A 26,648-nucleotide genomic window follows, 5' to 3' on the forward strand; every position below is an offset into this window, starting at 1 on the left:
ATAGGTTGGGAGAAAGGGCTATCTCTTCTGTAAAGCTGAGTGATGATGGAGAATGCCACGCCTGTGAAATGCCTAACCTCGTATCTATAGCACTGAAATGAAGTTATTTCTAGTCCATAAGAGAAACTTGCTTTGGAAATTTTGTAGTTGTTGCCTTTAAATAACACCTATATGTAATATAACATTTTACTTAAAACCAGAGGTATATGCACCGATGTTTTTTAATCTCTTGGTGATGTAGTTACAGGTGATTTGGTACTTTCCATTTTTTTCATATTGACCATGCATTATTTTTATAATCTGAGAAAGTTCTGAAATATGAAATCAAGTATCGATTTCTATCAGCTTATGTGTACCTATTCATTATAACTTAAGGCTCTCCATTATCAAATTCTGACTCTTAAGTCTGTAAGGCCAGAAGTAAAATCGTGAGCAAGTTCAGTCCAGTTATTGTATCATGAATTTAGTTCCACGTTTCATCTCATGCTGACTGTAAATGGTACATTTAAATTTTAAAACAGGTTTTAAACAGGTTCACGTGATGCTAACAAGTTTAAAGCACTATTGCCACCTGAGACCATGGTTTTCACGGACTTTGCTTCAAAATCTGGGTAACCTCTTTATGCAGTAATAAAGATGAATACATATTTTTACCGTTGAAGTGTTTTAATTGTTGAATTTAAGTTGAATTGGGCTAATACTAATTTCTTGGTGCTGCAGACAATATACAATTTCTAGAGTTTAAAGCTTTAAAAGATGCTTACAATATTCTTAATTACAATATTCATAATATTGACGTTAGTCTGTCTATGTGGTTGTGGCTCTGATACTGAAGACCATCCCTAGCTGTCATGTAAGTTAAAAAGCAGAGCCCAAGACCAAAGTAATGAGCAACTGCTTTTCTCAGGAGTGAAATCCGGGAAGCAGGAATGAAGGAAAAAGGAAGTGAGATGGGGAAAGAGGGAGAGCTGAGACCAGTGTGATTTACCTAACTGGCCAACACCTGGTATCAAGTACAACTGACAGTTTGACCTCAAGGATGGACAGTTTATACAGGCTTTGGAAAGTTGAGAATGGATGCTTGCCCCAATGGGGTGCTGACTCCATGCTGCAGGTGAGCAGAGATTTCAGGTGTCTCGACTCTCTGCTGGGCAGGGAAGGGCTGGGAGGAACAGGCCTGTGGTGCAGGCGGGAGAGGAGGTGCTGTGGGTTTGTGCTTATTAGAAACCAAGAGCCGCCTGGCACAGCAGAAGCTGGCAGTAGTCGGCCAGAACCCACAGTAAGTATAAGGAGGATCATACACTATTGCCTAAGAAGGATCTAATACTCTTTTGGGTTTCCCTGGTGAGCACTCTTTCAGACACAGCCAGATGCTTTTACAGTTCAAAAAAGCCTTGGTGTGTCCTTTAGAAAACGGGATATTGACTGACCTCACATTTGTTCTCCAGTCCTATTACTACATGAGGCAGTGAGAAAAACTGTATTTCCAGTGGTAAAGTTTTAGAGCACAGGGCTAGGTCATGTTCAGACTGAAAGAGGCTGAAACCACCCACTTCTATGAAAGATACAGAAACCTAGGCTCTACACAAGTTCTTCGGGAAAGAGGTGGGGTAGGTAGATCTCATTATTTCACAGGTACGGATCCTGCCATTAAGTGTCTGGCTCACGCTAACCCAGTCAGCCAGCAGTAAAACCACCAGAAGCCTGGTCTCTGCTCTCCTAAATCTGTCCAGATGGTTTCTTCCTTTCGTCCAGCCATGGACAAATCTCTGCCAGGCCTGGAAGGTCTGCCGAACTGTCCAGGGCTATACCATCACAGGACAATGTCTGCATGTTCAGAGCAAAAAAGGGTTCAAAGGTACAGAGTTTCAACAAGGTGAGAAAGAACATGAGAAATAGAATCATTCTACTAGGAAACTGCTTTTTGATATTTCGGTGACTCTGTTTTTGTGCTAGTAAAATGTTTTCCCTCTTTTAACATTAAAGATTTTACTCATAGGTATTGCTATTTCCCCCTATTTTTAATTGTTAGAATCCTAGAAAAATGAGGACTAATATACTAAAGTCAAAAGAAACTTTGTGGTATTATTACTCTTGGCTTTTATCTTTTAAATTTTCAAATACCTTAGTCTCTATTAGTATAAATAATTTTTTAAAATCAAGTTCTCTTTCAAAGTTTACTTGGTAACACTGGAAATGATTTAGCCTTTTACAAAAACAGGATTTATATATTTTCATATAATCAGTGACATGTTGAAGCTATCAAAAAAATTAAGTCCAGTTTCTTTTTTAATTTAAAAAACATTTTACTTAATTGCTTAAATAAAAAATAACATTAAAATAATTCTACATACAGTTACAAAGGATGGTACAGCTTGAAAAAGTCTCTTGTAACTTTGAAAAAATGAACATGATATATCCATAATGTTCTAAGAATATGAAATTTTAAAAACTAAAGACTTCTAATTCTTGGTAAAGCCAGAAGAATTAAAAGTCCTCTGTATGAACATATTCATTTTAGTCAACCACTTTTATGGACTGAATGCTTGTGAGAGACTGGGTGTGAGTTGATCTGGTTCCAAGAGACCTGGAAGCTGAGGTACTACCTTCAGGGTGAATGGTCCGCGGATATTTTGCTGCAGTAGCTTGAGGAATGGTTTGCTGAAAAAACAAAAATTTACTTTAAACAATGCCATAAAATTATACATACTAAATATTACTTCATTATCTACAGTTTAGCCCAACAAACATTAGTACATGTAGATTCCTATTAGGGTCTTCCATTTAGAAAAGTCATCTTTAAAATACTTGATGTAGGGGAGGGAGGTCGGGGGGGGGGGGTTCATGTTTGGGAACGCATGTACACCCGTGGTGGATTCATGTGAATGTATGGCAAAACCAGTACAGTATTGTAAAGTAAAATAAAGTAAAAATAAAAATAAAATAAAATAAAATACTTGATGTAAAATTATACATATCATATCAAAACAGTCACTGTGCATTTCAACAGCTCTATGATATAGCTTTTGCTTAGAAAATGGACAAAACCTCTTGAAACAAAGATCCTCATGTCAGATTCCACTTAGAGTTCCTCTTTAAAGAAATAAAAAATAACCTCCTTTTTTAAAGTATTTTATATAAATGTTCCTTTGTACATAAATAACTGGATGACTGCTACAAATGGAAGAGATTCTTGTAAATCGTATGAAATTTTAGTTGCTAACCACCTGATCTGACCGTAAAAAAAGAGCTATTTCTCCTTAGGGATGATGGGCAAGAGAACTGCAGACCATGGCACCTCTGGCATCATGTCTACAAAACATAGCACAGAACCAAGTAGCCTTAGGGGCAAGCAATTATCCAGCAGACGGAGCTCCAGGGTCAGAAATCTGGAGAACGGTTTATTAGTAAGCAACTGTTTCTGATAGTTCTAGTTCTTGGGATCCTCGAATAAAATGAAAAATAGTACAGAGGACTGCCACTGTGCCTGTTACACAATCCAAAGCAGGTAATAATGGAAGCAGTTTACGGCTATTTAAGTCATGGCCAATTACTGAAGAGTCACTGGACATACTAAATAAACAAAAGGCAGTTAGAGAGATAAATATCAAACAGGGGTTTTAAGTCTTTAGTTTCTTGGTTCTTTTTCTGTGAAGTATCACTCCAACCAGTACAAAACCAGTTTGTTGGAATTAAAAATAGACACATGTGCTCTCTTTACATCTCATCTTACAAATGGACAGTCTCTCTCCCCCATTTCTTTATAAATATCCTACGTGCTGATAAACACAGAAATGAGTTCATTTCCTCCCATCTTTGATAACTAAGCTCACATTTTCAAAAATATGTAGAGAAGTCATCTAAGGACTTTCAAAGTCTGTCCAACCTACAGAGGCTAAGATGATTCTCCACCCTCCACGTGTTCAGTCTGGACTCGGTACTTCCATCTGTCTGCAGCTACACTGTCGCACTTTACCTGAGGCTAAATTTAAAGAATCAATCCAGCTTCTTTTGACTTAATCATCTAGCAACAATCTAGTATTCACAAAGAGAAGCATTTACAATCATTCCTTACATCTTTTTGACATATTAAGTAGACAGGAATGTTATTTAAGACTGAAAGTTTATATAGAGGGCATTCTCTTTTATAATGAAATCAATCTTTGTTTCTCTTTAGGGATGTGTTCTCATAACTTTTAGAAATTAAACTTTTTGAGGTAATTGTTGATTTATATATGATTGTAAGAAATAACAGGAGATATCCCATGTGTCCTTCTCTAGTAATTTTTATTAAATTAAATTTGCTTATGGCTTTACAGTTTACAAAGTGCCTTTATACATCTCATTTAATTGTCACATTACCTCATTTAATCCTGAATCCTGACAGTTAACTCTAGGAGCTAAGTACTCTTATTGCTCCTGTTTCACATAAGAAAAAAATGGAGGCTCAAATATTTTTTGATTTGTATATGATCACAAAGGCAGTAAGTAGCTAAACTAAGGCATTAACTCAGGTTTTCTTGTTTAATTTTACTTAAATTCCATGTACTTTTCTTTATATCACACGAATTTATTGCAACCTGATTTTTTCTCCAAGTTAGATTTATGTTGACAATTGTATTTGAAAAAGTAGGAAGACTTCCATTAAAAAAAAAAAAAAAGGAGCAAAAATTAAACACCATAAAAGTAGGTAAGTTTTTCTTAGGGTAAAAAATATGCTATATGAATAGCAGTTAATGAGTAAACAGTTTTTGTCTTTTTAAAAAAATTATTGAGAAATCATTTCTATATTTTACCCTTTTGGCCATCAACACACTGGATTACTTTTTGTATTTGATAATTTTTATACTATCCTGGATGAGCCCCTACCCTCATTCCCTAGTGGCTCAGATGGTAAACCATCTGCCCACAATGCAGGAGACCTGGGTTCAATTCCTGGGTCAGGAAGATCCCCTGGAGAAGGAATGGCAACCCACTCTAGTATCCTTGCCTGGGAAATGGCATGGACAGAGGAAGCTGGTGGGCTATAGTCCACGGGACTGCAAAGAGTCGGACATGACTGAGTGACGAACACACACAGCATACAACTGACAAGAAACAGAGTTTCTGAAATTAATCTCTTAAAATAGGAAAGGTAAATATATAAATCGGATGTAACAACTTTAAGTATATAAAGACTGTAATAGGAAGGGTAGAACAAGTACCAGTCATCACGGATTTTGATCTTCTCCTCCACATGGCATTGAAGCGCTTATCAGTCTATCAACTCTCAGGAAAAAGGTTCTGTGACAAAACGTTATCAAAGGCAGACTCACCACTGTGACCGGATGATGTTTCTCCACAACAACAGAGCTCATGGGAGGGGAAACTCCCATTATAGCCAAGCTGCTGCTGATTCTGTTTTTTGAAGCAAAATCACACCTCCCTGTGATCCGGGCCGTGATTGTTCTCCCAGCTTTCTGCTGCGCTGATGTCACAACCCTGGGCCCATACTATAAAAGAAATATTCCGGTTGGCAGAAAATCTGGCAAAATCTATGGTACTTTTGCTTCTGTAACTTGAAAATACACAGGCACTTAAAATAATTGTATATTCAACCAACTCTAACATGGGGAAAAAATTTTAAACAATAAGACAAAAAGCAAAACATAAAACCAACCATTCCAAATACCCCTTTAACCTTGGTATACCAGCTATTTTATAGGATTTTAGGAACTTCTAAAGCTTTATTTTGCAACAGTTACAGATTCATGGGAAGCGGCAAAGAGCGCAGGGAAAGGCCCCGTGTGTGCTGCACCGTCTCCTGCGATGCCCGCACCTGAGACGATTACTGCGTACTTACAGCAGCGAAGCCAGCAAGTCGGCCCTGGCACGGAGGCCACTTGATCACGTGCGGACTTCCGTGACTACCACTGCGATCGTCATCACACAGCTCTCCCTCACACTGTCCTTTCTTTAGAGCCACACCCATCTCCCTTCCCAAACAATCCCTATTCCTCAGAACCACTGATCTGTTTAATGAACCGACCCTATGGATAAAGTACCATTACACATATGCTTTCCTGTCTTCCCCTTTTCCTTATGGCACTGTAAATATAATTTTTTTCACGAATATGTTTTTTTGGGGGGGAGGGGTCCACACTATGTGGCTTGTAGGATCTTAGTTACCCAATCAAGGATGGAACCCAGTCCCTCAGCAGTGAAAGCACGGAATCCTAACCACTGGACTTTCCTTTTCCTTTTGAGAGTTATTTGCAGTGTATTGCAAAAAATGGGATGATCATATCAAAAGGTAATGCCAGGTTTTACAGCTTTTGTTGCTCATAGCTGGACAATACTCCAGAAAGGTAACATTTACACCAGGAGTAACACATATACGTACTCATTCTTTTTTTGTGATCAACTAATCCCATCACCTGGGCAAAAATCAAAAGGAGTAAGAAAAAAGGGAAATGGCATATTTAGAAAACTCTAATATTTGCATTTTAATATCTGACATGGAAACAATGCAGATTATTGCTCAAGACTACAGGGCTCTGAAGCCAGATTTTCACACTCTGAATTCAAACTGCATTAGTAACTGTGTCCACTGGCAAGTTATTCTCCCTAGCCCTCAGTTTCCTCATTTACGACACAGGGAGAGCAGCCCCAGCTGACTAATGCTAGCCTTCCACTTTCCGTTCAGATGAAGAGTGAAGAGAAACCTTACTAAACAGCTTAAAAATCCAATTAAAACTCTTCCAATTATTTCAACTGGAGTTATAAAAAGTAAAGTGCCATCTACTGTTCAACTTTGTGAACTACAATAGTACATTTGCTAAACAGCACATGTTCAGTATACGTGCTGTCAAAGCAAGCACATATATTTCTTGAAAATTATTTTCATCATGAAATTATGATATTCTAACACACTGATGATGTCTGCAGAAATGAAATAATTTTACAGATGAAAACATTCTTTCACTAGAACGGTATTCCTCCCTCCTTCAGTTGTCCCCTGATACTCTGCAGTTTACTTTTTACACACACCTCCTTTTAGCTCCTGGAAATATTGAGGAAGACTAGAAAATGTTTTGGAAGGAAAGGAAGTTTCTGTGATTCAAATGAAGAGAAAGACAGCCAGTCCTGAAACACAAATCTCTCTTCTTTTCCTGTGTCCAGCAAAAATGGTTTCATGGAAGGTAAGTAATCCAAGTAATCTATTTGTTTCTGCTTTTGTCATTACGGTTCTTTCCAAAAGCAAGAAGACATATTTGAGGTAAATCTGAGTATTTAATTTAGAGGATGAGACGGTTGGATGGCATCACCGACTTGATGGACATGAATTTGAGTAAGCTCGAGGAGTTGGTGATGGACAGGGAAGCCTGGCGTGCTGTAGTCCACTGGGTCACAAAGAGTCGGACACGACTGAGCGACTGAACTGAACTGAGTATTTAATTAAATAGAAAAGGAAGAAAACTAGCATGATACCTACAGATTAGTTTGTCATTCTCCTTTCTCTCTAAAGGCTGTATTTACGTCAATGAAATGGAATGTGTGACTGTTCTGAAGGAGCAGAATGTAGTTGGAGGGATGGGGGAAGAAAAAGGCCTATCTAATATTGTGTTTTTTAGGTTTCAAAGACTTCAAAATTATCTCAGGTAACCAAAGTGTCTCAAAAAGTAATAAAAAAGGGTGGTAAACAGACTCATTCATTGGGTTCTTCCTACACACATTCAGATTCAGATACAAACCCAGATGTACAAATGTACGTGTAGTCATATTTTAGAAGGGAATTTTGAAAAATCTAGCTCTGTGTGTTATCTGGATATGCATATGAATGACAAACCACCATGTTTATTCAAATGAGATCATTAGTATAGATATCACTTCAAAATGTGTAATCATGAAAAATAAACACAGCTGAACACATGCCAGTAGAACTGTAGTGTCTTTCTAAATAAAAACTCCCCGACACATTCAAATTTCTCTTAAGTCATTTTTTTTAAGCCTCTTTGAATGAGGAGCAAAAATATGTTGAGATTTGCAAAAATAGATTTTAAAAATTTTCCCCTAAAGTTAGTAGCTTCCAAAAGGCTACTAAAAGAAATTCAAGTCAGCAGGAATACTTCAGATGACTAATTGGCCAGTTGACCCAATGTGTTCCCTTAGCTACAGAGAGCTGCCAAGCACTATGGCAGCTCCAATCTAACTCTTTTAAAACCTAAAACCTACTCGGCCATCTTTCTTCCTTTCATGTAAGTTTAGGGTCAGGGAGGAGAGGGAGACAAGCAAATAAAAATCATCCCAGTACCTTTATAGAGCCTTTATAGAAGGCTTTGTACCCCAAGCCAGAGTAGGGAAGAAGGGCATATGGTTTTTTTTAAAAAGCCCTGCAGAGTTGAGTCTGAGAAACTTGGCTGGTATCCTTATGCCCTTTGAGAGACACTGAAGAATACAGGTTTAACAACAGGAGGCCCCGAAGTCAGAACCATGATATGCAGATGAATAGCTTGATTAACTGAACTTCAGGTAAGTTCTCCCACAAATACTCCATCCTCCTTCAGGACTCTTCCCCCTCTATGGACCCCTCTGTTAGCAGCTAGTGACTTTAGGAAAAACAACTGCTATCTTCATTCCAATTATAAATGAAAACTTAAAACCTAATCAAATTAAGATGGAATCACTACAGAGTAGTATTAGTATCTGCATCCATAAAGAGGGAAGGCCTCCCTGGTGGCTCAGACAGTAAAGAGTCTGCCTGCAACGTGGGAGACCCAGGTTTGATCCCTGGGTCCGGAAGATTCCCTGGAGGAGGGCATGGCTACCCACTCCAGGATTCTTGCCTGGAGAATCCCATGGACATAGGAGTCTGGTGGGCTACAGTCCATGAGAATCGCAAAGAGTCGGACACAACTGAGTGACTAACACAGACAGTTGAACAGAAAATGTACAGAAGAGCCATTAGCCTTCTAAACCCCTGAAACTTTCCTTTAAAATTAAAACGTTCTTCATTTTAAATTATCACTACTATAATAGAATTGTCAGGTATTATTTTCACAATAAATTAATGTTTTAGTTAATTTGTATATTAAATATTTTCTGTGGATTGGCCTAAAGACCATCTAGACTTTTTTTTCTCCATGGGAAAATAGGTTTTGAGTTCAAAATATCCACCATACAAACAAGTTTGGAGCCCTTTTCCCAGCACAGGCACCTGCATTACTGTACTGACCATTACGTCCTGCGCAGCAGAAGCTGTAGCGATCAGCCCAGGGCCATGGGGGGCGGAAACCGGGAGGTGGGCTGAGGAAGCGGAAGTGGCGCTGGCAGAGGTGACGGAAGCCGCCGAGGGGAAGGCAGCCGCGCAGGAGGCTCCGAGGGCCGCTGCTGGCGGGGACGGTGGCACTGCACCTGCCGAGGGCACCGGAGTGGCTGAAGCATCCAAATGAGCGGAAGGAGGCTCTTTTCCTTGAACACCAGGCCCATAGTCTTCCCTTTTATTGGTCGTGAAATCTGTTCCCAGAAACCACACATTAATTCCATTATCACGTTTCCCAGTTAAGATTACTTTTATCTTCCCAACAAAGAAAATCCGTCCTAGCTAAAAGTTGGTCCCACAGAAATACAGAAATGTGTTATCAGTGGATATGTTAATAGGGTTCAGTGAATACAGTATGTCAGTGTTGACTGGCTAATGTCAGCGTTAACCATTAAAGACTTCAGACCACTTTAACACATGAGAGTTAATGAGTGATTTGCTTTTATGTGGGAAAAAAAAAAAATTAGATACTCTCCTGGGACCTTACAACCACTACAATAATACGGTCGCACTGTGCCTAAGGATTTATGTTCTTTTCATTATTTCATACAACTATCCTGATAAATGGCCTGGTATTTAGATCTCTAGAGTAATTTTCTGATAATCACCATATCCTCTTCATTTACCATCTTTCACTCCTATTCTAACAAGACCAATGACTTTTTTTTAACAAACTTATTTTTAAAGACATTGTAGGTTCACAACTAAACTGAATGAAAAGTAGAGTTCCCATATACTCCCGGTTCCCACATACCCACAAGCTCCCCTACAATGGATATTATGCACCACAGTGATACATCTGTTACAGTCGATTAACCAACACTGACACGGCACTGTCACTCCCAACTTGTGGTTTAAAAACCAGTGTATTTTTAATTCTTGATTTTTTTCAGCAAACAGTAATAAATCAGTTTGTAACACTAAAATCTTTACTTTTGAAACTGTAGAAGAAATGAATTCTTGCAGGTAGATTATATGTCATGAATTAAGAGCATATTTGTACACAACTGATTTTAGTGACACACATATAGTAACCTTTTCTCAGAACTGAAACTTAATCTTAGATCAAAGAAATATAAAACGTCAACTTCCAGAAGCTAGGATGAAGGGTCCTATTCTATTTTTCCCTCTCAGTATGAGGACTTGGTTAAAATTTCCATTTGAGACTGTGTATGCATGCGTGCTTAGTCGCTCAGTCAAGTCCGACTCTTTGTGAGCCCATCAACTGTAGGCTGCCAGGCTCCTCACTGCGGATTCTGCAGGCAAGGATACTGGAGTGGGTAGCTGTTCTCCTCTCCAGGGGATCTTCCTGACTCAGGACATGAACCCAGATCTCCTGCATCACAGGCGGATTCTTTACCATCTAAGCTTCCAGGAAAGTCCATATATACCTGATATCAAACATCAGGGTGAGGATTTCAATATTTAGTCACTGAGCTGTTTCAGAATACTTGAATAGAGGGCATTATGTAACCCTACGTTTAAATGGTTTTATGTTGTCCTCTTTCCTTCTAGAAATTTGGGCTACTATGTAAGTTTTTGTCTTAAGAATATCTTTATATAAAATTGAGCAATAGTTACTTCATTAACAAAGTTTAATGAGGATTATAATGCCTAGGTCCTCTGAAATAATTTGGAGAGACTAATTCAATATAAAAAGACTGCTTTTGCTTTGAAAACACACACACACACTGAGTTTTAACATGTTTTTCATAGAAAGTGACTCTGATTGTCTACTTTTAGGTGGGTGGCAGACTTATCAGGTATGGAACCAGTATTGTAATTATTCTAACTTTAACTGGACACATTTTTCAGCTGGGAAGTATTTTTCTACTGTTCCTAAAACTACTTTAAAAATTGGCAGGTATCCTTTTAAAGGCCATTTGTATTGTCACATTTTGTCTACCTCACAGAAACTTCTTGGGGAAGGCACTGGCACCCCACTCCAGTACTCTTGCCTAGAAAATCCCATGGACGGAGGAGCCTGGTGGGCTGCGGTCCATGGGTTGCTACGAGTCAGGCACGACTGAGCGACTTCACTTTCACGCGTTGGAGAAGGAAATGGCAACCCACTCCAGTGTTCTTGCCTGGAGAATCCCAGGGACGGGGGAGCCTGGTGGGCTGCTGTCTATGGGGTCACAGAGTCGGACACGACTGAAGCAACTTAGCAGCAGCAGCAGCAGCAGAAACTTCTATCTGAACTATAAGATTTATTAGGACACTGTACAATATGATGCACTGAGGATTATGGCTAGCAAATAATTGGAAGAAATTTTAAAAATTATTAAAAACAATTATCTTCAGGGGACCAGGAATAATTTAGGTTCTCACCGAACTTGTGAAACCCAGTACCTGTTCTTATAAGTAGATAATTAAATTCTTCAATCTAATATATTCAACTTGCTAACAATTAAAACTGAAAGCAGATTCTTCAATCCATGGAGATGGTACATTTCTTTTCAGCATTACTACTCAATTAAAAGACCACTTGTTGGAGAAATCATGTACTCATTTGAATATCAGCAAGATAAAGATTCAGTTTTGAGGGTCTATCTGAGTCTAAGTCTCTAACTTGCCGGGGGGCCACACACCACAACTGCTTTAGAATGAACACAACTTGCCCGAACTCACCACCATCCACAGCACACACATTTGAAATAAAAAATATTTGTTGGGGCTTTGAAAATGAGGGCATAACAAGCACAGACAAGTTGTTCACAGGACTGAAATCATGTTAACAATGTTACAAAATAAAATTGTGTCACTGATGGATAATCTCATTTTCAAGCAGGATTTAAAAATACTGCAAAAATGTTCACATATTTATATACATTAAGTTTATGAGGGCTGACTGAAGACTGCAACAATTATATCATTACTATCCTCTTACATGTTAGTGTTTTTTGTCTTTTAAAGTGCTTGCAATTGTATTTCATTGCATTTTCACAAGAACCCACTATAAAGCAGGTAATGAAGATTTATATTATCTTCTTTGTTCATGAAGAAATTTTAGTTTTCTAAAACCCAGTGAGCAAAATAGGCCCCATTGTAAATTGGTGGCAAAGCTGTTCTATGTCATGCAGATAAGAATCATTCAGATCTGAGCCAATACATGGACTTTTCTTGACATAGAATTATTTTAGTTGACTTCTACAGATAGGCCTATATTTATATTTGTTGAAATGAGTTTTAGTTGAGGCCTCTCTTACACTGGAAGACAAGCAATTTTTTAAAAAAATGGGAAACCATGAATAGACAAGAAATATTTAATCAACAAAACAGTCCAAGGCATTTGGCTACTTAGGAAAAAACCAGAAATTTTATACTTAAAGGCATTAAAAATTACCATTATAGTTAAAAGAGCGTTAAAATAATGTTATATATTCAAAGCATTATTGTAACACTGAGCCTAAATAGTTAACAGTTTATTGGATCAGATATAAGATACTGTAAGTAACCACGACTGAGAGAATTTTCATGGTAGATTTAAAACTGGATATAACATTATGATATTAAAAATAGTGTTTGGATAAGATACTGGAAAGAAAATTAGTGCTGCAGACCACACCCATCACTGAAATCTCCTCAAATCCTTTTTGCAAGTAGGCAGAGAATCTTAAATAAAACACTAACCTGCATCACCTCTGTTCTGAAATATAGTCATGGCCTCAAGATTTAACGCACACACCCCCCTCATGAAAGCTTTCTTCATGGAGTCTTCAAAGTGCTCTTTTTCATGCTGCATCCTTTGGGTCTCAGCTTTTGCATTTTCCAAAGCTCCAGTTAACTAAAATCAGGATTTTTAAGAAGAAGAAAAAAAAACTGAGCTACAAGGAAGAATATCATTTATTATTTTAAAAAAGAGACTTATACTGTGAAGTTATTTTTGTATGAAATACTAAAATCACTTTAGCATATACTTCTTCCATTGAGTCTCAAATTATTTTAAAAGATGCATTTCACCTCCAGTGTCTCCATCAACACAACATTTTCATTCCTAACTATAAGGTCAAGGTTTAAACAAAGGGAATTTCATACTGGCTTCAATAAGGACTGGTATATTCTAATTATACAAAAGGCTGTTATTTCTTACCATACACTTTTCTGTTGGATAGTAAAATATCCTGCCAGCAACAATAACTTATTTCTTTTCTTTTTTTTAAGCTAAGTGTTATCTATAGAGTTTAAAGTGCAAAGTGGCATTAGATACAACACCTACCCACAGACCAAATCTAAAGGGACTACGTTTTTTTTGCATGTCATTGTCAGTCACAGAATGTTATTCGCATAATAAAACTTTAAGAATTTAGTATTATAATGATGAAAAAAATTTTCCTTTTAATATTTGATTTCAAGAGGCCTACTGCATTCTTCAACATGGTGCTTATTTTCATTTTGTGTCTCAAATGTTTTCACTTGAAAACAATGTTATATTATTGTCATAAGTCTAAATAACTTCAATTTATATACAACTGCTTTATATCAAACTTATAAAAACATCACTTATTTAAAATAACATAAGGATAAAATTTTTTTTAAATTAACTTATTTAATTGGAGGCTAATTACTTTGCAATTGGAGCAGTAAATGGCAACCCACTCCGGTATTCTTGCCTGGAGAATCCCATGGATGCAGGAGCCTAGCAGGCTACAGTCCGTGAGGTTGCAAAGAGTCAGACACGACTAAGCGACTTCAATTTCTACTTTACAATATTGTGGCGGTTCCTGCCATACATTGACGTAGATCTGCCACGGGTGTAAACATTTTTGTTTTTAGTCTTCATTTTTAGCTAAATAAAGGCCGGAAGAAGCCTAATAAAGTACGCTTTCTTAGAGAGGTAATGATCTGTGGGTGATTTACACTTCCCAGAGAAATGTACATACAAGAGATTTACACAGGTCTGGTTACAGGTCAAAGTTACAACTGGTTAAAAGAATAAATAAGTCTGTAAGTCTGACTTAGCGCTGCTCCTTCCCAGCAGTCTATCTGAACCCACACCACAGTGAATGAAACTGGAGAAACAGGTTCCTTCGCCAGTGAGTGATGGCTACCCAACTTTTAAATTTTTCCTTAAAAAGGAGAAAATAAAGCAAAAAACGTCTACCAGAGCAACTTTGGCTTCATAGTCATTGGAAATCTGGACACAGACTTCTTCAGCTCTGGCTTGACAAGCTCGTTCCACCACCTCTTTCCACTGCTTCTGCACTACGGCCCGCCAGCCTCGCCAGACTTTCTTCAGTAAAGTTCGCCGAAAATACTGGTCAGCCAGTTTACTTTCATAAACCTGAATGAACGTAATACACAAACTCAAAACACAGTGGACTGGTAAATATACTGGCAGTAGCAATACAAAACGGCCCTGTGGGGTAAGCAGGGTACATGCGTTACCATTCATACCGTGTACTCATGTTCTTCTCATGTGCAGATGGGAGGACAGGCTTAGAGAGGTTAAGCGACAAGCCCAGGTCACACAGGCAGAAAGTGAAAAGCCAGCCTTGCCTCATTCCAGAGTCTAAGCTCTTATCCATTACATCATGGCTTTATGCAAATCATCAAGGAAGGGGAGAAACAAAAAACCAGATGGAAGAAAATGAGTGACTTGCCCATGCTATTCTGCTTATGAATCTGATGACCTTCGGGCTGAGAACAGGACTGGAAGCTGGATGGCAGAAAGGGTGGTGGTGTGGCTCAAGACAGCCCCTTCTCTCCAGCCTGGAGGCCACCATAAGCAGATGAGTTTACACACTCTGTCATCATATTTTACAGCAAACTTTTGCCATCATATTTTATAGCAGAATGATCCTAGTAGGAACATATGCTATGCTTCTATCAAAGAATTTAAAGACCTGCCTCTTGAGAAATCTGTATGCAGGTCAGGAAGCAACAGTTATAACTGGACATGGAACAACAGACTGGTTCCAAATAGGAAAAGGAGTACGTCAAGGCTGTATATTGTCACCCTGCTTATTTAACTTATACGCAGAGTACAATCATGAGAAACACTAGACTGGAAGAAACACAAGCTGGAATCAAGATTGCCAGAGAAATATCAATAACTTCAGATATGCAGATGACACCACCCTTATGGCAGAAAGTGAAGAGGAACTAAAAAGCCTCTTGATGAAAGTGAAAGAGGGGAGTCAAAAAGTTGGCTTAAAGCTCAACATTCAGAAAACGAAGATCATGGCATCTGGTCCCATCACTTCATGGGAAATAGAGGGGGAAACAGTGGAAACAGTGTCAGACTTTATTTTTTGGGCTCCAAAATCACTGCAGATGGTGACTGCAGCCATGAAATTAAAAGACACTTACTCCTTGGAAGAAAAGTTATGACTAACCTAGATAGCATACTGAAAACCAGAGACATTACTTTGCCGACTAAGGTCCGTCTAGTCAAGGCTATGGTTTTTCAAGTGGTCATGTATGATGTGAGAGTTGGACTGTGAAGAAGGCTGAGTGCTGAAGAATTGATGCTTTGAACTGTGGTGTTGGAGAAGACTCTTGAGAGTCCCTTGGACTGCAAGGAGATCCAACCAGTCCATTCTGAAGGAGATCAACCTTGGGATTTCTTTGGAAGCACTGATGCTAAAGCTGAAGCTCCAGTAATTTGGCCACCTCATGCGAAGAGTTGACTCATTGGAAAAGACTCTGATGCTGGGAGGGATTGGGGGCAGGAGGAGAAGGGGACGACAGAGGATGAGATGGCTGGATGGCATCACGGACTCGATGGTTGTGAATCTGAGTGAAGTCCGGGAGTTGGTAATGGACAGGGAGGCCTGGCGTGCTGCGATTAATGGGGTCGCAAAGAGTCGGACACGACTGAGTGACTGAACTGAACTGAACTGAAGAAGCATTTCCAATTCCTAATTTTCTTAAAAAATTTTTTTATTCAAAAAGTGATGGCAACTTAAACTCTTTCAACTAACATTTGAATATAATATATTATCATTATGTCACCCAATAAATAACCTTCCAAATATGACTCAATTTTAAATAGCCCTTTTAAATATGGTTAATGTAGATTTAATATATTGGGAAATAAAGGAAAGCACTAAGAAGCACTCTTAAAGGAGAAATCGTACTCCATGACAGTAATAACCTTTTCCTTAAATATTACTCTCTTAGAACTAAATGCATAAAGATTACTCCATGACTCACATGATTATCATAAATAAAATATATATATACACGTATGTATCTCCATCCCCTACATTCTTGAGTCTTTGTCTTCTTGTGAGATACATATATACTTTCATACTTTTCTACTTCTGATACAATAATCTACTATTCTCAATTTATATTTACACTGATATACTTAATTAAAATTTAATAAATTAATTAAAATTTAACATATTCACTTAATTAAAATAAAACATATTCAAGTTTATATATAAACTAAGAACAATTTTAAAAAATCTTTACGGACATGGATTTTTAAAATTATTATTGAGGCAAATTACACAACAAACATTTATGGAACTTTATAATGTATAAATATAGTACTGCCTCTTTAAAGATGATATATTCAGGCATTTTAGAAGTAGAAACAATATAGGAAGCTTATGATATGACAAAGATGATAAATTCATGTAATTAAATCTGACGTTGAATTAGTTAAAGGGGTTCCATAACCAGGACATTTGTAATTTAGATACACTCTGTATTTAACCTACCATGAGGCAGAAAATGTATATCAACAAGTCTACAAAACACAAGAAGTATTTTTCTTCCAAACCACACTAACATCAAGTTTAAAGAGTAACATTAAATTAATTAATTTTGACTTATTAAAAAACAAGTCTTTCTCTGATTTGAACGAGAGTTCTAATACGTGATTCTAAATGCTTCTGAGTTCAGAAGTCTCAAAAGTATCAATCAGCTTTTGTTTTTCGCACTTACATCCTGCCTCGATTTGACGTGGCTGATTCGCCAGTGGAAGAATGTTCTCATCAGCTCTATCCTTTCCTTTTGCTTGCCTATGGCATGAGACAAGCTAGAAATCACCTGTAAACAGCAATGAGTAAAATGATTTTTTCATGTATCAAAAAATGCTAGAAAGAATACTTATGGATCATTACTGTATTTATCCAGGTAACCTCATTATCTTTAAAGAGACCGAAACACTTCCCCATGTGAATACACTACTTATCAATGAACGAAGGGGAACAAAAGAGGAAAGAAATATTCATTATTGTATACAATGAATACAATATTGTATACAATGAATACAATATTCATTGTATCCTGGTAATAATAAAATTATATGTGTATGAAAATTAATATGATCACTGGCATTTAATTCAAGAAAAACCATCATACATTGGAGAGTTTTGCTACGTATACAAAATATTTTTATTCACTAGACGTGAGGGCCGAGACCAGTTTTAAAATATATTTCTAGTCCCTAAGTACCTTTAATAGGTTGGATCAGAAGTCCCTCAATAACAGTTAAATGATTTTCTGGATTCAACAAACTCATAAAAGTAATAATTAATAGTTACATTTTGATGTACTTTTTCAGTGATAGTATTCCTGTTCTTTAAAAAAAAAAAATCTATGAAGGCTTTTAAATCCTGAGATAATATTCTCCCTTATAAAGAACTGAAAAATGAAATATATATCTAAAATGGGCCCATTAAAAGAGATTTAGTAAATTAGGCATATTTGCTGAGAGATATTTATTCTGGTTCTTTAAATAATTTCCAAAAGTGGAAAAGGGCAGGAATTCTAAGATACTAGTAATATTCTATTAAGCTGTGTAGTGGCACATAGCTGTTCACTTTGTTTTCAAAAACTAGATATGCATGTATACTCTTTTTGTGTGATACACTCTGAAACAAAAAAAATTTAATAAAATATTTTAAAACTGTCAAGGACAGAGTTTTCAGGGTAATATAGAAAATGACTGACATTAATATCATTGTTTCAAAAAAGCAAGTTATGTAAAATGACTGATTCTACACTGCATCCTATGACACTAAATAACCACAATCTTATCTAGTTCACTAAAACAGTGAGGGCTGCATCTGCAGACAAGGAGCTGAGGTGTCTGCTGTTCTCTGAAAGCCACCATCCTCCTGGGGGAGCTATAGGTTTGCTTTGTTCAAGGTGCTGTTGGGAAGCCCCAGATTAGCACAGACTTGAACCCTACTCTCAAGTTCTTTAAGAGACTAACAGAAAGCAAAACAAACAGTGCTCTTATGCTTATCAACATAATGAAGAAAGGACTTCATGAATGCATAAAGACATATCACAGATAGAACGTGGGATATCCATACCCTCCAAAAGGATGGTTTAAAATGTGGGTAATGCTGGATCCCTGACATTCTCTTCAGGGCAGTGTTCCCACACTCCATACAGCACTCTTCGAGCACACTGAACGTGGTGGCCAAGATAAAATGACAAGATCCTAGCACATTTAATATGAAGAATAAATCTTATTTCCATGTATCTACTTTTCTACTAGTTTCTGAAGTGATCTTCCCTTGTATCTTGTACAATCTAAACACGCAGTTCCTGGCATTTATTACCTAACAAGACATTTACTGACTCTCACTTAAAAAGCAGTATGAAAAAGAAGACCTCATCTTTCCTCCCAATGGAGACCTCATAGGTCTTCTGCAGCTCCTTCAAGCTGTTGATCTGGCTGCTCAGTTGTTTTAAATCTGCTGCATGTTTCTCTCTCTCTTTTTTCATTTCCATTCGGTGCCAGTCAATAAAATTCAGTCTCCATTTACTTAGTTCAGATATGATGTTTGTCTGAAAAATAAACATGCTGACAATTAAGTGCTCCTTAATGCTGCTTCATAAAATGACACTGAAGTTAAGAAAAAAAATTTAAAAACTCAAAACAAGCATTCAACATAAGAGCTATTAAAAAAAGAATCCACTAATGAAAACATTTGCATGTTAAGCAAGCCACAGCTCTTCTTAGTTCCCACACCATACTAAGTACATACTTTTTTCTCCCATTTGGTTACTTTTATGAAATCTTGGATGGCATCACTGACTCAATGGACATGAGTATGGGTAAACTTCGGGAGTTGGTGATGAACAGGGAGGCCCTGGTGTGCTGTGGTCCACGGGGTCGCAAAGAGTCGGACACGACTGAGCGACTGAACTTAACTGTCATTAAAATTTTTTAGGTCTCATTCATTAATAAATAGGACAAAGTCAAGGACTTAAATATCCATATTTAGGTGAATGAGAGAAAAAGGAAATGCAGGACCATGGCTGAGGTCAAGCCACTGGACTGGGATGGTATTTAGACAGAGATGAACAGTGGAAACCATCAGAGTTGATGCTTTCTTCCTCCAAATCATTCATCACAATCTGCACCTTACAATGAATTACTAAGACTGATCGCTTTTTACCCTACTGACTGGCATAAGCAAAAAGACCAAATAATCATGTTATCAAAAAACAGTAGCGATAACAGTAGGGTTAACTGATCATGTGACAGTCTTTAAATGGTTGGTGGTGTACGACCTCAATGGACTTACACCATGGTTAGAAGCATGAAACCTGTTCCATGGAGAAAACTTATACTAAAAGATTACTTCTAGAATGTAAGGTTTCAAATATTGGAGAAAATATAGATGCCACAAAACTCTGATGATTATAATTTCTCTGTGTATGTGAATTCTCAGTTTAGTTTTCTCAAACTATGTTTCAGAAAAAACTGTCATTTTCTCCACTATATTTTAAGCTGCAGAAAGACAGCCATTTCTGGAATACTTTGTTTTACTTAGGGATCACTAACATCACCAAAATAAAAATAAATTCTTATCATTTTATCAGTTATACCCTGTGGTTGCTATAAGTGGCTATAAAATGAATTATATGTTGCTAAGATTGGGTCTTATGCTTCATATAAAATGAGACAATTCCACTAGTCATAGGTATAATGTGGGAAAGGTTCAACAAGTGTCTCTCTCAGTCACACATAGGCTGAGCCATTCAAAATATTGGAGAAGTTCAGGGGAATATGCAGAGCTGTTCCAGCAACTATTTAAAACTGTGCTATTACAAGCATGGGTTCTGAACCGTCACCTGGGAGCCTGTTAGGCAGTGTTCCATCTTGAACCAGGACTGACTAAGAAGTTGCAGTTTATCAGAATCCCCAGGTGATTCATACGGACAGTAACAACTGAGAAGCACAGATGTACAACACTGGAGTGACCTTTGGCAACTACAGTTTGTTTCGTTTTGAACTTTTTAATTCAAAGAAACGAAGAATGAACAGTGGACTCGAGGAAAACTGCTACATTACATATTAAACAACTGGAATACCTTAAGACCTGAACTCCAGAGATCAAGCACATTTTCCATCTTTTGAAGGTTTTCATCAGAAATAAGAAAATCAGTCACAATTATTTCATGGGAATCCACAGGACTGGAATTAGACCCTGGTGAGGAAGAGTCAACTAAAAGATTTGAGCTGAAAAAATCCATGACCGGGTGAGGCGGCTTCCTTGGGGATGCTGCTGCTGGTGATGACCCTAGAAGAAAAGAAAAGTTGGAGTAATCTAATCTGCGCTCTAATCCAGCAGTTTTAAGAAAAAATGCCACACATTATAATGCATTAAATCTGTCTTAAGTGTACTGAGCATCTTATACAATTATTTTTAAAAGTACTGCTTAACAAATTGTCCACAGTAGCATTTAAAAATCCTTGCAGTAAGTAATATGCTGAAATTATTCCCCTCACTACCTGGATAATATTCACCAAAGCACAAAATGTTGTTTATTAACAAAAATAAGCTAAGGAAAAGTCATACCATCTGTCTTTGAATGACCTGAAGTATTAACATCACATCCTTTTCCAACTTCCATCCTTGTTTCTCTCACTGCAGGGCTATTTCCTGATGAAAAGAAAGAGGTTTTTCTTTTAATTAAACCTAATCAGTCTTCTATAAAATACCTAATCACACATACCTAATTGAAGAAGGTAGCTGTGCATAAGTCAGATTTTAGAGCAAGGAAAATACAGTAGGCCAGGGACAGGAACACTAAGACAAAGAATGAGAAGGAAGGAAAAACTGTGAGACTTGGAAAAGTCTTACTGCATCATTAATAAGTTTAATTCACCCAACAAATATGGATGAAAAAGAATTCAGTTTACTAGTGGCATTCAGTTCCTACTGATATAGTATAAGTGTCATGTCCTACAACACTGGACATTTCTAGGGTCTGCTGCTTTTCACTAGCTCTACTAAAACTTCAGTGACACTGGTTCCCTCCAAATAGGGACTTCTTTACTTCTACCTCAGAAACCTTTAGTCAATACATGGCAAAAAGGAAACTGGAAAAGAACCTCACAAAGATGGCTTTGTCAGAGGCTTAGATACTTTGCCAGCTTCAACACAACCTTCTTTACACCAAGCAATGGCAACATCAAGAGTAAAGAGAATGGGGTGATAAATTTACAAAGTTCACTCTAAGTCTATGTATGAATAAGAATGTCTAAATTCACTGAATTTATGCATTTCAATCTCAAATACTTTTTGGAAAGGGCAGAGCATAAACAAATACTATCATTATTATTGCTCAGTCGCTCAGTCCTGTCCAGCTCTTTGCAACCTCATGGACTGCAGCACACCAGGCTTCCCGGTCCTTCACCATCTCCCAGAGCTTGCTCAAACTCATGTTCATTGAGTTAGTGATGCCATCCAACCATCTCATCCTCTGTCATCCCCTTTCCTCCTGCCTTCAATCTTTGTCAGCATCAGGAGCTTTTCTAATGAGTTGGCTCTTCACATCAGGTGGCCAAAGTACTGGAGCTTCAGTTTCAGCATCAGTCCTTCTAATGAATATTCAGGATTGATTTCTTTTAGGATTGACTGGTTTGGTCTCCTTGGAAGTCCAAGGGACTCTCAAGAGTTTTCTCCAGCACCACAGTTTTAAAAGCATCAATTCTTTGGCATTCAGCTTTCTTTATAGTCCAACTCTTACATCCATCATGACCACTGGAAAAACCATAGCTTTGACTATACTGTACATGCTAGAAAAGACCAGCATTCTTAGCTCCCAAAGACTGCCTGCATGTGTCCATGTGGACTCAGTCATGTCCAGCTCTTTGCAACCCCATGGACTGCAGCCTGCAAGGGTCCTCTGTCCATGGGATTTCTCAAGCAAGAATATGGCAGTGGGTTGTCATTCCCTCCTCCAGGGGATTTCCTGACCCAGGGATTGAACTCATGTCTCCTGCATGGGCAGGCAAATTCTTTTGCCACTGAGCCATGTGGAAAGCCCCCAGTGATTGCTGTAGGAGAGTATTTGGGTTTGGGTTTGCTTAGTAGAAAATGCATGCAATTAAAACATGGTCAAGATCACTCATACAGAATGAATAAATCCATGGGTCATATCTCTTGAAGATCAACAAAATTTGGGCAGAAACTGTTCAGTGCTAGTATGTTTCAGTGTTAGAAGAAATACACACGTTTTGAGGTTCTGGTCCTGTTCGCTGATCCAGTGCTGCAAGCTGAGAAGCAATGAAACTCCATGTCTACGGAGGGAGAGGAGCGACAGACAGCAGGGCTGTGGCCCCGAGGCGCCCGAGAGCCTGCGGCTGAGCTGGCTGCGCTGCATGCTCGGAGGAGGGTCTTTGGGGTTTACCTGCTGCTATTAACTGCCCATTATCGGGGCCGATTCAGGAGGGTCGTCTGTGCCCCTTGAAAGAACACTCATTTTGAGCGAGCTGTTTGGGATCTTGTATTGAATAAGGAACAGATAGTAAAAGGAGCTTCATCCTCCTTTCTCCACCTTTCACTCACTCATCTATCAATACAAATCCTGGTTTGTATTAGATCTCAGTTCTGTTAGTAACACAGTTCCCAGGTGGGTTTGGCTTTGTGGTGACAATCCAGACAGTCCTCCAGGACCAGATAAATACTGCTGACAAAGTCCGAGCATGTGGTCATGAACTTAAGGGGTTCTGAGGGCTATCTATGGACTATCTCTAATGTGGGGGCTTGGGCATTTCATTTCCAGTGTTTCTCGGCATAAAACCACTGTATTGAAAGAGATGCAACACATTACACGAAGAGGCCTATAATTGCTACAGTGTTTGCTTTAATTTTATGATTTTTCATAAAATAGTCAAACGAAGTTCCAACAAAAATTCAAGTGTCATATAAGAGCCAAGAAAAATATATTAAAATGTAAACTCTCCCCCAGATGACAGATACACACTGTTGATTGAGAAGAAGCACTAGAGAAGTACTTTCACTATTATAAATCAACAGAATTAAAAAGCTCATAACATCTTAAGTTAAGGGACATCTCGAAAAGTATACATAACCTGGACTTTGAAGAATATCATCAATTATAGCAGGAATTTTAATATCTGGCACTGCTTCTCCCTTTGAATGAGGCGGCTGCGAAGCACCTGCTTCAATATTTGGAGTCACTATAGCGTAACGGAGCAGTTCTTCATACTCTTCCTATGGAAAGCCAACAAAAAATAATGCATTATATCCCTGTCACAATGGACATCCTGGTAAAGGAATCGTCGCAAAGATGTTCTCTACTTCAGTTTCCAAAACAGTACGCCCAAACAAGAGAAAGAAATGTGTACTTGGGATTTCTGTTTTTCATTCATCATTTACTTACTCTCTTGTAGGAAGTGAAATTTCTTGAAAACAAGCAAGAAATTCAACAAACAGACCTACCCCAGTTTCTTCTGGTGCTAATGCTTTAGTACCCACATTCCTTCAGCACGTCAATTTAGAGCAGTGGCACAAAGATTACCTGGGGCATTTCCCTGAAGCTGCCAGCATCTACAACACAGAAGGGCCTTCTCTCAACTTGGCAACTGCTTGCAAGGGAGAAAGAGACCCAGTCATGCCTGTTTGGAATTTAGTTCCACGACGCTGTTCCCAAAGACTCTACAGTGGGAAGGTCTAGGGATGAAAAGTAGTTTTGGCTCTTGTTGCCTCCTGCCCCACCCAATTCTACAAGCACCTTGAGTCTCTTTTCATATGTAAGCATGGAAAGAGTGTAAGAGAAATCCTGGAAGAGAAAGAATACTAAAGTGAAAAAGAGAACACGAATGCCAACCTGTTCAATTCTACCTGCTGGCAACATGGCACATGAGAAAAGAGGATTAAAAAGTGGCAGGTCACCAAGGGTAGGCATTACAGGAATATTCCTCAAGGTTAAAACAAAAAGGAATTCCCTGATACAGATAGATAGATATTTGTTTAGCCAAATCAAAAAAATTCTCTCAGTACTGGAACTTAGTCTCTGTTCAAAAGGGGCTGGTCAGTGAGGCAACATATAGTCCTATTAAGGACTTCTAAGAGTCTTTTAAAAAATTAATTTATTTATTTGGTCTTAGCTGGGGCACACAGGATTTTCAGTTGCACATGTAGCTAGCTGAAGTCCCTCTAAGAGTCTTATGGCATGGACCTAGAGAACGTCTTGGCATTAAGAACTGGGGGAAGATTTAAAAGCACATGAAGTGTCTTACTGTAAACTATTATTTAATATTAATTTTTCTCCATAAAAAGTTCAGATATAGAAAATTCCATTATCATCATTTCATTAGTCATAAGGGTCTTATTATTTGATTCACCATCAGGATAAAGAGTTAAGTGATGCTCCAAATTACCTCCTTGGAATGTCACAGTAAATATGTGTTGAACTGAATTAACAAAGATTGTCTAAAGCAAAGAAAGAGCCCTATCTTTAATAAGAACATTACGATACAGTATAGGTGTTTGAAAATTAGCAACCCGTATTGTTTCCCTATGGGTGTCTGTGAGTAAGAATATTTAACTAAACACACCCAAGTCTTTTGCTATCATTAACTTTTTAGAATCTACTTCTTCTGGAGGCAATAACAACTAGATAGCCACATCAGCTCTGCTCAGTTAGGTTATTACCACAGGAATAAACTGTGCCTCAAGGAATGGAGGTGAAGGGACAGTCAATGACTTTAACTTGTGGCTCCCTAGTTTGACCTCAGAAAAGGGAGAAAGATCCAAACACATATTTCTAAGTTCCCACAACAATCAGTGTGAGTTAAAGGGGATGTAAATACATATACATTAATAACGTTCAATATATGTATATATTTTAACTTACTTTAAGGGAAAAAAACGGAAAAATTAGTCATTTAAACAATTATTTACATTTCATATATGCAGACACAGGCCAAATGGGCTATTTTTTAGTTTAGGATAAAAATAAATAATACCATCTTTCTTTTTCGTACCTTTTTTTAAAAATTGGGAGTATAATTTATTTTTATGAATTTATTTATTTTTAACTGAAGGTTAACTGCTTTATAGTATTATGTTGGTTTCTGCCAAACATCAACAGGAATCAGCCACAGGTATACCCATGTCCCCTCCCTCGTAAACCTCCTTCCCACCTCCCTCCCCATCCCACCTCTCGAGGTTGTTTCAGAGCCCCAATCTGAGCTCCTGAGTCATACAGCAAACTCCCATTTGGCTATCCATTTTACATGTGGTATCGTACATTTCCATGGTACTCTTTCATACAACCCACCCTCTCCTTCCTTCCCTGCCCCAACCCCATGTCCCTAAGTCTGCTCTCTGTGTCTGTGTCTAAAATTGGAGTACAATTGCTTTACAGTGCTGTGTTAGTTTCTGCTGTACAGAAACATGGGTCAGCCACAGGTATACATACATCCCCTCCCTCTTGAGCCTCCCTCCCACCCCACCCCTCTATTCTACACCTCTAGGTCATCACAGAGCACTGAGCTGAGCTTAGTAATATCTTCTTAATTGTCAAAGATAACCTGGCTTAAGGTAAAAAGAACCCTAAAGTAATGACCAGAACTTGTAATTCTGCCTCCCCCCTCAATCGCTGGACTGATGTGACCCTATAATAGAGCTGAACCCATGCATACCAAGTGCGGTCAGGGCAACTGGCTGATACTTCGGAGTTGTGATTAGAGGAAATGATAAATGAATAAGTACTACGGATGCTGCCCATCCTTCAGCATTTATCATCATTGGTCTTATGAAGCATTCACATGTTGGAAAGAGTAATAAAAATGCCCTTACGGGGAACATTGATTTATGAGGGGCTTTTGTACTAAATGTCTGGTGTTAAATATTTACTATATATGTCAAAGTATATAGTTACTTTCTGTTATTTTCAACATTATTTTTGGCATTTATATTTTTAAATGTTTCCAGTAATGGGAATATGGGCAGGCTTTCAACTGTTGTCAAGGACCAGTAGGGTCATTAAGTTGAGGGTTACTAAGAACAGAATCTCAGTTAGGGTGGCATTCTAAGCACAGGTAACCAATAACACAAAATGATTTCTGGCATGTCTAGAAGATTCTTTCCCCTTCATCACTTAAAATTCT

General features: G+C 38.0%; 1 protein-coding gene across 2 annotated transcripts in view; it reads right to left on the reverse strand.

Moving 5' to 3' along the window:
* Nucleotides 1–645: 645 nt before the first annotated feature.
* POC5 (POC5 centriolar protein) overlaps nt 646–26,648 on the reverse strand; it is a 32,022-nt gene continuing 6,019 nt past the window's right edge. For both annotated transcript variants that reach the window (XM_069595337.1, XM_069595338.1), the window contains exons 4-13: nt 23,604–23,745; nt 21,082–21,165; nt 20,594–20,802; nt 18,884–19,060; nt 17,201–17,305; nt 14,406–14,585; nt 12,935–13,088; nt 9,215–9,495; nt 5,316–5,492; nt 646–2,661 (exon numbers count right to left, since the gene is read on the reverse strand). In XM_069595337.1, the coding sequence (XP_069451438.1) occupies nt 2,518–2,661; nt 5,316–5,492; nt 9,215–9,495; nt 12,935–13,088; nt 14,406–14,585; nt 17,201–17,305; nt 18,884–19,060; nt 20,594–20,802; nt 21,082–21,165; nt 23,604–23,745 (1,653 nt within the window). In that variant the 3' untranslated portion in view covers nt 646–2,517. The remainder of the gene's footprint in view (nt 2,662–5,315; nt 5,493–9,214; nt 9,496–12,934; nt 13,089–14,405; nt 14,586–17,200; nt 17,306–18,883; nt 19,061–20,593; nt 20,803–21,081; nt 21,166–23,603; nt 23,746–26,648) is intronic.

The sequence above is a fragment of the Ovis canadensis genome, chromosome 7 (genome assembly GCF_042477335.2).
Source record: "Ovis canadensis isolate MfBH-ARS-UI-01 breed Bighorn chromosome 7, ARS-UI_OviCan_v2, whole genome shotgun sequence".
Lineage (NCBI taxonomy): Eukaryota > Metazoa > Chordata > Mammalia > Artiodactyla > Bovidae > Ovis > Ovis canadensis.